This window comes from Hippichthys cyanospilos, chromosome 6, assembly GCF_059441005.1.
Source record: "Hippichthys cyanospilos isolate Australia breed blue-spotted pipefish chromosome 6, RoL_Hcya_1.0, whole genome shotgun sequence".
Taxonomy (NCBI): domain Eukaryota; kingdom Metazoa; phylum Chordata; class Actinopteri; order Syngnathiformes; family Syngnathidae; genus Hippichthys; species Hippichthys cyanospilos.
The window spans coordinates 19156919-19168154 of NC_142374.1; the positions used below are offsets into that span (position 1 = coordinate 19156919).

The 11236-nt window shown below is 38.6% G+C and overlaps 1 protein-coding gene across 3 annotated transcripts; it reads left to right on the forward strand.

Moving 5' to 3' along the window:
* Positions 1–581: 581 nt before the first annotated feature.
* On the forward strand, positions 582–7021 carry chchd3b (coiled-coil-helix-coiled-coil-helix domain containing 3b). 3 transcript variants are annotated; one of them, XM_088417838.1, is made up of 9 exons: positions 585–858; positions 2074–2818; positions 2891–3005; positions 3889–4069; positions 4370–4384; positions 5353–5436; positions 5714–5784; positions 6452–6587; positions 6665–7021. In XM_088417838.1, the coding sequence occupies exons 1-9, from the start codon at positions 619–621 to the stop codon at positions 6686–6688; spliced, it is 1611 nt and encodes a 536-aa protein (XP_088273964.1). In that variant the 5' UTR covers positions 585–618; the 3' UTR covers positions 6689–7021. The 3 variants fall into 3 exon arrangements, with proteins under 3 accessions (XP_088273966.1, XP_088273964.1, XP_088273965.1); XM_088417839.1 differs by lacking the exon at positions 4370–4384 and having other exon boundaries at positions 588–858; XM_088417840.1 differs by lacking the exons at positions 5714–5784; positions 6452–6587; positions 6665–7021 and having other exon boundaries at positions 582–858; positions 5331–5436.
* Positions 7022–11236: the final 4215 nt, after the last annotated feature.

Genomic DNA, 11236 nt, shown 5'->3' on the forward strand with positions numbered 1-11236 from the left:
CTTTTTTAACAGTCAGGCAAACAAGAGCGCGGGTGAAAATGGGGCTCGTACTACTTGGCAACAGTTGTCTCTGGTCCTTTTTGGAAAGTGTGTTCTGCGAGTGGTAAAAAAGCTTACAGCACCTGGTATTCCCAGGCGTCCGTTCAGGCCCTTATTCTTTTCTTCGGACCCTGCAACGCCAACTTTCTGAAATATGATTGGATCAAATATTATTATCCAACATTTTAAATGGGCAAAAAGCTAGTATAATACCTCAACCTAAAAAAAACTAAAAAAAAAAGGCGGCTATAACAAGTCATACAGGGAACAGACCTGGGCTTATAATTTATTTAGAAATATTTTTGAAGAATAGTGTGTTTGCAGAGCAGGCCTTGCTAAAGCTTAGGGCCCAACAACCGCTCGCTTAAAATTTTTAAGCAATAAGTGTAAATTCCTTGGAACACGATGTTCTCTTTACAGCAAGTATTTTTATTTGTTGCTTTCATTGGTCAAAAACGCAAGTTACTCGATATTTCCAGCTGCTGATTGGTTCTCTGCATTTCCGGTCGTCGACGTAACGCTCTTCCTTTACAGTGGGTGGAATGGGGCGGGAGGATAAAGCAACAATAAAAAGGCTCAATGTTAAGTCACCAGACGTTTCAACCAATGGGATCAAACGTTACTGTTCTTCGGTGCTCGAGGGCGGAGTGCTGTTTGCTCTTTGGGATTTTGAGACTGAACCACTTCTGCGATTGTTATTCATTTTGTGGATTAAACCTCTGGTTGAACACAAGTGGATGCTTTATGGGTGGAAACAGCCCGAGTCATCACCGTGGCGACGGGGGAGGTGGAGGCGTCACATTGGTGGAGGGCATTCGAGTGAGTGGAAAAGTTTTTTTTTTTATTGCTCAATTAATCTCTATCGTAATTGTATCCGCAGCTTCAGTTTAATACTTGCTATGGGTTTACTTATGCATTTGTATTCGTAAATGTAATAAACAATTTACATTAAATTACCTTTTGTTCAGTGCATTAACCCCGGATTCCCACTGAGGTGCATGGTTCAAGCTAAATATAGGGCAAATTTGTCACATACTGCAGAGGGAATGCGTATAACGATTGCATCAATCTCGAACAAATATGACTTTAACTAAATTACTTTTCCCTCCTAAAATAATCATTTCGCGTGGTTCTAAATCAGCAATGTAAATTGGTGAAGTGCTTAAAAAAAATACAGTAACTCAAAACAAGTCTTAGATTTATATTATACAAAAATCATTATATTTTATACTTTGTACAGTACTGCTTACAAAAAAATTGACAATAGTCTCCGTTTGACGCTTTATGAGTTTTGTATTGTGGTTTTGTCTTTCATAAAGACTCAAAATAATAAAACCAGTAAAAAGAACGCAAGAAAAAAAATATTTCTCTTGGTAAAACTTAAAAAACATAAAATTCTGCAGCGCCTATTGTGTGTCGTTACTCCAACTTGTCGCAACTCTTATGACGTCATCCCTCTGTCCCAACAGTGGCCTGTAGGTGAAGTCAAGGTGTATCAGGTTGCGATAACATTCCTCAGAGAAGAGAAAAAATGTGCATGCCCTCTTCACATTGCTTTACAAAAAAGTCCAAATTGTTTATTGTGATATACAGTAAGTAAAGTAGCCACTGAAGCCCAAAATTTCGACGCTTCAACAATACTAAACTCACTGGCGGTTTTGGATAGTTTTACCTGTGGCGGCAAGGGCCTGGCAGAAGTTCCATTTGGGATGAATACTGTGACAGTATAAATAAGTATAATACTTGTAAATGTATTTCTCTCATACATCCAACTTTTTTTTTAAATACAGAAGACAATGAAATCTAATGATTAGAATTAAGGGGGAAATGGTTCTGAATGGGAATGAATTCCAAACGCAAATTTTCTATACACATGTGGAGACTATGAAAAGAACATGTATGATCAAATTAAAAAACCAAAAAACAGAATACAAAAAAAAATAGCATCGATAGCTTCATTACAAACTGTCTAAGGCTAAGCTATTGAACAATATGGTCATAAAAACCAAGATTGTGACATCATGTTGCCCTCAGCTGTCAGACAGAGTCATCAAACGAATGAGACAGAAGCCGGTCTGTCCTCCATCTCACACCGACTCCACCACCCCCAAGCCCACTCCTGTCCCGACCCCGTCGGCGGACCACCTACTGCCTCTTCTTACGCCTCCTCCTGACATCATCCCAGTCCCACCTCAGGAAGTACCTCCTGCACCAGACCACCCCCCTGGAGAACTCAACCCTTCCTCTCGTGTGACCTTTCACTCCCCTCTTCCACCAACTCCACCTGAGCCTGGTACACTGCCTCCTCCACCTGTAGATCCAGTACCTCCAGCTCATCTTGCTCCGCCTCCACCTGTGGACTTAGCACCTGTACCTCTAGCTGTGCCTAATACACCTCCTTCACCTGTAGCATCCATTCCTCCAACTCCAACTAAGCCTTCTACAGTTCCTCCTCCTCCAACTGTAGAGCCAGTACCTCCAGCTCGGCTTGCCCCGCCTCCACCTGTGGACTTTACACCTGCTGCTCTAGCTGTGCCTGAAACACCTCCTCCTCCACCTCCAGCTGAGTCCACCCCACACGTGGAGTCGGTTCTTCTCCCTCCTGTGCACCCACCGCCTTCACCGTGTTGTCCCAGTGCAGATCTAGCTGTTGCAGTGCCAACAGAACCCAATGACAGGTTCCCTCCATCCGAGGAGCAGGCCGCTGCCGCGCCGCCGACGTTCCCCGAGGGTGAAGAGGAAGTGGGGGCCTTTCTCTCGGGGGCACCCCCTGCAGCAGGTTAGCGTTCGATGTGTTGAAATTCACAGAAGAGATTGTACTTATTCTTATATTTATATTTCCTCGAATTAGCCTCTCTGATTGCCACAGCAAATTTTGAGGAGGAACTGAGGCAGAAAATGAAGGAGGGGTTGGAGAGAAGGCTTCAGGAGGAGATGGCTCGCAGGAGGGAGGAACTACAGCTGCAGTAAGAACACAAAAGTAACATAACACTGCTCATGCAGCATGTTTTCAGCTGCAAATTGCAGGCAAAATTTTGAAATGTGAGACACCTACTTTACGATTATTGAAAAGTAGTGAATACGTCTTCTAAAAAGAGGCTTCAAGATGCTTGCTGCCATTTCCAGTTGACTCAAGTTAAAACAGAGAAAAACACATGTTTGAAACACAACTTCCCTGAGCTTAAATGCTAATAAACAATAGAATGCCATAGATGAGGTGTTAGAGGGGGACTTTTTTTCTCTTTAGTCTTATTGCATTTGAGTTGTCATCCCCTCAGGCTAGCCTGTGGTCAACTGCTAACCAGCAGCTATGGAATGGCTCATTTCATTTGTATATTTTTAAACATATATTTTAGCCCTGCAATATCACAGCACTCACAGGCACATATTCTTTGTCCTCTTTGCAAAAATACTTATTTTACTTTAGCTTACTGAATCGCAGTAGTTGTGAAAGTCTTCTTTGTTTGTGTCTCCTTGGTTGTGATATACTGCCCCCAGGTGTCCGAATGTGCACAAACTATTATTGACTTTGTGTTTAATTATATTCTTTACTGTACATTGCTGTTTTCCAAATTTTGTGGCCTGGGGCAGAGATAGATTAATGGCATTTTCATACATTTTACATGCATTTCCATACATCTCTACCACGTTGATGTCATGAATTCCATAGCAAAACCTTTAGCAAAAGACCTCCATATTATTCCAAAGGAACGAAGAGATGAAGAAGGAAAGTTGATTCAGTTTCTTCCTCATGACATTTAGTGTGATTGCAGTGAAGGAGAAGGCTTTAAACATTTAGACGCAAAAACCAAACACTTTTGACCGCAAGTGTTTATACCTGCGTCCCAGGCTGGAGGCCGTGCAGGCGCAGACGCGCGCTGCCGCCAAATCGTGGGCCGAGGCTGAGGTGGCGGAGAGGGTGAAGGCGGCGCTGGAAGCGGACAAAGCAGCAAACGAGGCCGGCCTCAGCCAAGCCATCGCCGAGGAACGGCGCCGCACGGAAGACGACAGGCTGGTCATTCAGCTTTACGTAAGCCACACAGCGTCAAAAGTGACTTCTGCGTTGAAGATGTTGTACCTGCAATCCAAAAAAAAAGTCAGGGTGCTCGATCACCAGCCACACTTGGCAACGATCCTCATGGAACGTACCAAAAATTTCGAAGCAAAGACAACTTTTGGATTGAATGTAAAACATCTTCAACCAGCCAATGTGAGTTCTGTTGCCCCCATTTAGCCTTTGACCTGAGTGACTGAGAATCTCCAAACAAATTGACATCCTTATCTTGTCTTATTTGTCCATTTTCTCTCTCTCCCTTCCCTCACGTCTCAGAGGATGGAGATGAAGGTAGGATGAAAGAAAAATGATAAATACTTTTCATGATGCACAAGATATTGTATTTAATCATATAAAAATGTGTCGCTTTAGTGGTGATTGTGCATCATTAAAGTTGTTTACATGGTTTAAATTCACCGTGGAGTAGCATCAAACACTTCCCTGTCCATCCCTGCTAAAAAGCGTAGTGACAAATTTACTCATCAATGGCAGGCAAAGCGATTTAATTGGCTGCTCTAAACGAAAAGAAAAATGTTATGTTATGCTTTTTTTTTTTCACAATCAAACAATAACCTCCTGATGTCTTAATAACACAGTGGTACATTGACTTTGGAGTTGAAACTTTTCTGTGAGTGAACTGAAAACTTAAAAATCCACTAAATAGTAAAAATATTTTGAAAAATTGTAAAAGAAATCCGCCCCGGATTTCAAGTTTATCACAAGTCAGTGGTTCTCAACCTTTTTTCAATGATGTGTCCCCTTGTAAAATATGATTTAACATATTAAACTTTGGAACCATATTTGTAGTGGTATATCAGGGTGCATTCTCACCAACAACTCCAGAGGATATATTGTGTTACATCATCTTATATTTCTAGCTCATCTGCCGGAATTGACAGATGCACCCATATAAAGGTTTACAAAGCTAAAGGCATACAATGTTTTGCAAAGAAGACACTATAATAACAGCATTTTGTTTGTTAATGTTCCAATTGTTTTACTCTTAATTCGAAAAGAAAAATGTTCAATTAAGAATTATGTTAAATTTGTTGATACCTGAAGAAACTGAGTTTTACGTACCCCCAATTGAGAATCTCACCACCAAATGATGGCCTGTAACTCATGAAATTATGAACGACATACAAGTCAACGTGCCACTATTCTTTGTTGATGAATTTCACTCTTGATGGGAATTAAAAAATGTTTGTCTTTATTATGTCCTAATAAATTGTCATAGTAATCAAGTTGCACCGATGCAGGCTCACCAGCTGGAGGAGAAGGCGAAAGCCTTGAAGAGACGAGAAATTCACTACAAGGAACACATCTCCAAACTTGAAGCAAAAGTAAGCACACTTGGAGGCATGCTTGTGTGTTTGGAACTGCACTGTCTATGTCCGGCCGTTAGGTGGCGCCATACTTCATAGATTACATTTAAATGCTCAGAGCACCCAGCCGACACAAATTTCCCTGTATGAAATACTGTACATGAAAGATCCATAAATAAATATAAGCGCCCTCTCCCGGCACCAAACAAAGAATTATGTTTTTGTTTTGCTTTTTTTGTAATTGTTTTGGACATTGTCTATTGTGACGTTAATAGTGTTTTTGGTGCTTTTCCAGTGCTCCGACTTCTACAAAGCGACTGCTGAGAGTTTCCAAAAAGGCAAAGAGGACACACAAAGGCGTTTTGCGTAAGAATACATTAGAAAACATACAACTGCAAAGATGTCCCAACAAGACAATGAAATGGTGATAACGTTAATGGTATTTCCCAAAGTGTCATACAGGCGCTTACCAATATTAGCGCAAGTATTCTTAAATAAGAGCACGATTACACAAGTTTCTGCATGCATCAACAAATCTAATTTAATGCCAAGAAGCAGTACTTTTTTTTTCAAATAAAGAGCAAATTAAGTGGAACATAAAGAAGACTCTTATTGCTAAATTGTTATCATGACTCCTTTTCAAAACACGTATGCCTTTATTTTGTTAAGATTTATATGGATTAACAATGTCTTCACTGACACAATTTCCCAGCAGATGAGCCACAAATAAAACAACGTTACATGATCTATCTTCTGGAGTTGCTGAATAAAATACACGTTGACATACCACTACATATTTAGTTCCAAAGTATATTAAATTAGGCATGGATGGCTTAAAAAAAAAAAAAAAAAATATATATATATATATATATATATATATATATATATATATATATATATATATATATATATATATATATATAGATATAGATATATAGATATAGATAGATATTAATATATAGATTTTTTTTTTAAGCCATCCATGCCTAATTTAATATTTTTTTTTTTTTTTTTTTTAATTTTCCCCCCCCAGGCGCGTCACCATCCAGCCGGTGTGTGGCGATTTGCAGAGTCAAGTTCTGAAATGTTACCAGGAGCAACCAGGAAAGAGTCTTTCTTGCTCCAGGATTGCCTCAGCGTACATGCAGTGTGTCCAGCAGGCACGCAAAGTAGGAAGAACAAATGAACGTTTGCTCTCTTGAGTAACACACTACACTAACACTTTACTTTTTTCTTCCTCCTACAGAATCAACCAAGCACTGCAGGTTAATCATTGCAGTTATTACTCGGGACTTGTGGACCACTGACGAGGGCAACATGTTGCACTTCTCATTTTTTTTCCACCACACGGACTGCAAGGTCGTTTGGACTTTTTACACACACTTTATTCTCTGCTTCTAGGTATCATTCTCAAACCAACAGTGCCCGTCACTGGTTATCACATTTAAAATCTTTAAAGAGAGTATTTATGGTTGAATTCAAGTGTGGAATATTCCGGTATTGCATGTTATGTAGCGTGCCTTGAAAATGTGACTGATCACTTAATAAAATATTGCACAGGCCAAATATTGCTTTTGGTATCTGTGATGGTTATTTATCTATACCCCGAAGTACTGTAGTCACTGGACGGTTTTCCCTCATCTGTTTGGGATTAAAAACCTGTTGGTCACCTGTTCAATAGAAAAGTAGTGCTTTGGCACCAGATTACTGTATTTTGTGACGTTAACAAATGATGAAAACTAATACCGGTGAATTCCATCGCAGCTTAAATCAGATCTAAGGTAAGCCTTATATACAGCTAAATTCAATTTAAAATTGTAGTCACCGTAAATAAATTTAAACCGTAAATAAAGAATTTATTTAAGGTATGTTGTGTCGGGAAAGCGCAGTGGTTTCGGAATAGACCCTTGCGGGACTCCAAAAATAGCCAAAAAACTTTACAGCTTAAGTGGAGTGCACATTTACCAGTAAGACTAATGAGCCTTACTCAAAACTGAAAAAGGGGACAATTTTGTCACAAAAGCTATTTTTAAATCACAAAAGACACTTTATGTCCAAGAGCGCCAGGAAATCTTCCACACAGTAATTAGCAGTACAACTAACAAAGTAGACTAAAAACTGCACTTTTTGCAGGAATCAATTTTAAAGTTACTAAAATAAAACAAGCATCTGAAATGCAATAAAATAAGACTAATTTGAGATGTGAGTGCTCTAGTGTAGTCGTGACCTCACTTCACAATAATCAGCAGTTTGGCAGAAAAAATAAATGTCGTCAAGCTGTTTATTGCCACTCCTAGTTTACTGTCAAAACAAACAAATCGCGCCTTATTTTAAATAACCACAAAATGTTCCCCATTGAATTTGTCTTAGCCTAATGTTAACAAGATAACAATTTTATTTCATGGTATTAACCTTTCAACCAGCAGATAATTTAACACAAACAGTGGAGCACATGTATAAAGGAAGTTTAACATTACTCATTAACATTAAAATTGTGGAACGCGCTAACTGTTTCTGCCTAAAGCATAAACAATGCATCAGTATGCTGTGAAGCTAAGTAATAAAGGGATTCAAATACAAAAAAAGATTTTGTATCTTGTCTTTAGAGGTTTATAATACAGTACAAATTAAATGATGTGTACTTTTTTTAGGGTTAAGCCAACCTTCCACTGGATTTGTAATGAGCGTAACGAGTTACATTTAAAATGGCGAATCCATATTTCCAATTATGTTGGTGAGAGTTACATAAAAGTAATGCAATGCCTTACATTTTTAATCCAGTAATATTTTAACTAACTAATTACTTTGAAATGACAGGAATCAGTAATAAATAATGCATTCCAGTTTTGAAGTAACGTGACCAACACTGACTTAGTTACTTTTTCTGCCTGCGGAAACGTTTGGCGATCTGAACTAGCCAACAAAAGAATGCCTCTGATTTTATGACTTCTTCACCCTTTCTGCAGCCGCACAAATTGGGAAATTCCCCCGGGAAGGGAAAAGGAAAGTGGAAATCGGATCTGTGTGTTGACGGCAGGTGAGAGGTGGCGACTCACGGCGAAGGCATCTCAACCGGCATTCTTTGGCGTTCTTTCGCAATGATTGTAAAACGGAGTAGTGGAAGGAGTACGGGCCTGGCGCCCGGGGCCAGCGTCTATCCCGCACGTCCAACCTCTTGACGCCTCACTCACGCTCGCGCATTTCCCGCTTGTTCGTTCCCGTACGCTGAGTCAGACGACCGCAACGTGACTTGCTCCTCTCCGCCTTTGATTTGAGGACGCCGCAGGAAGTGGCTATGAGAGTGAGTCACTGCACGCCTCATCCTCATCCTGGACCAGCAGTGGCAAAACTGTACTTAAGTAGACGCACATGATATGATCATTTTTAAACTAGACTAGTAAAAAAACAACACGTGTTTAAACGCAGTTGTGTTTGAGCAATATATGATTTTGAGTATTGCTATATTGTCTGTAGATGTGTTGCATTGCTTAAAATAGCTGTTTTTAAATGGGGGTACAAATACCTCCAGGGTTACTCAAAGTTACTCAAGGGTTACATTACATTTTAACTGAGTTTCTTTGGGAATCAGTAATTCTAATTCAATGCTTTTTAATCTTGACGGGAATGGTACTTGTTTCTTTTCAAACTAAGAGCAAATTAATTGAACCATGAAGTATCTTAATGCTAAATTGTGTCAAAGTGACCATTTTGCATCATGATGTTGAGTTTAATTTGTTCAGTTTTATACAGATGTGCATTGTCACGAAAATAAAAACAGAAGATGTCACGCCATTTTCTGGAGTTGCTGAATAAAATAAACCTAGAGAAATTGTTACAGATGTAGTTAGTTGAGGTAATATTTGTGTTATATTAGTATTATATTTTACACATTATCCCTTTGAATCAGACCTGGAAGGCAGAGCACTCTATTTTGTTGTTGTTGATGTTGTTTTTTTGTTTGTTTTTTTAAGGGGTACTTAGATGAAAAAATATTTCGCACCGATTACAAAATTGGAAAAGATTGAGAACCACAGACGTCGTTAAACAGTTATAGTTACGCAATATAGATGCCATTTAGAATTAGCATTAAGCTAGCTGATCGAAAGTCTGAGATATGTGGTTCTTTTCAATACACAAATATATGTATGGTTTTTTTTTCTTTCAAAAGTACAAATAACTGTTTTGAAATGTAGGGGGTAAAAGAAAGATGTTGTCAAAAAGTAAAAGTACAGATAGTTCTTGATAAACCTGCTTAAATACAGTAATGAAGCTACTTGTTTATTTTGGCACCACAACATAGATGCCATTTAGCATTAGCATTAAGCTAATTGACTAAGCTAAGTGTATTTTTCTTAATACACAACTTTGTACATCTCTGTTTCCTTTCAAAAGTACAAATATCTGTTTTCAAATGTAGGGAGTAAAACTAAAATAAAAACGGATGAGAACCACTTGCTTAAGCAATTTTAGCACCGCAAAAAAATGTCATTTAACGATGGTAATGAACTAATGTACAATACTGACAGGCTAAGCTATGTGGTTGTTTAGAAGACGCAACTGTGTAAATCTTGATATTTCTTTTCAAAAGTACAAATATCTTGTTTCAAATGCAGGGAGTAAAAGTAAAATGGAGAAAATTGAGAACAACAGGCTTAAAAGTTTATACTCCTGCAACATAGATCCTCTTTAAAATTAGCCATCAGCTAATGGCATGAAAGGCAAAGCTTACGATAACTGTAAAAATCTTCAGGTTTCCCTTCAAAAGTACAATTATTTGTTTTCAGATTCAGGGAGCAAAACTAAATGTTGTCAGAAAGTAACATTCAAGTACAGATACTTGATAAACCTGCTTATTTGAAGCCAGCAAGTATATGAAGGCCGACTTGTTTATTTCTTCAATCGGAGTGTGATGGAAGAAAATGCTTTGTCATTCTCACTGTGTGTATGCGTCTCTGTTTGCACGTTCTCATCTGTGTGTGTGTGTGTGTGTGTGTGCGTGTATTTGTGAGAAAGTGAGAGAGAGAGAGAGAGAGAGAGAGAGAGAGAGCGTGTTGATTCACTGCCTCAGTAAGAGTGGTAAAGCAGAGGAGGAAGAGCTCAGTGAAAATCAGGAAAAAGGAAGGTAACAGTAGGAGACGGTCACAGGCCGATGGATGGCCGCCGTGTTCCACGGAAGGAAGCATCTCTTGAACAGTGAGTACTTTTGTTTCTTCATAATGCTTTCATTTCAGAAGTGACTCTTGATGAGAGTGGCAGTCCACCAAAATCGAGCCGGCATTCCACAGGGCATACTGCTAGGACCCTTTTAGAACTGCTAACCCTATTTGATTCTTACAAATAAAATGGTATCTACTCAGTGTCAAAAGTCAAGTAGACAAGTAGAACATTATTGGAAAAAACAAAGTATCTTAAATCATACTTATAAATGAATGAAAATGGAATGGATTTGTTGCAGCATCCGCCATATACATATATATAAATTAGGGTTTGTGGTTTTCAAATGAGGCAACATGAATTTTGAAAATATATTCAAAGAATAATATCCATACAACAATTATTTAAAAAATAATTAATAAAATACATAAATATGTCAGGAAAATATACTTTATGTTCATAGAAAGAAATGTTATATTCAGTTTGGAATTTCATTTTCCTAAAATCCCAACCTCCTCCATATCAGAATGGTTTGACCCAAACGTTGCCGCCAAGCATCAGTTGTCAATCACTTGAAAAGTTTTTTAAATGAAGTACAGTACTATGTTTATCTTGACGATTAGATTTTCACTATGATCGCAATAACCAGGATGGTTATGTTTAT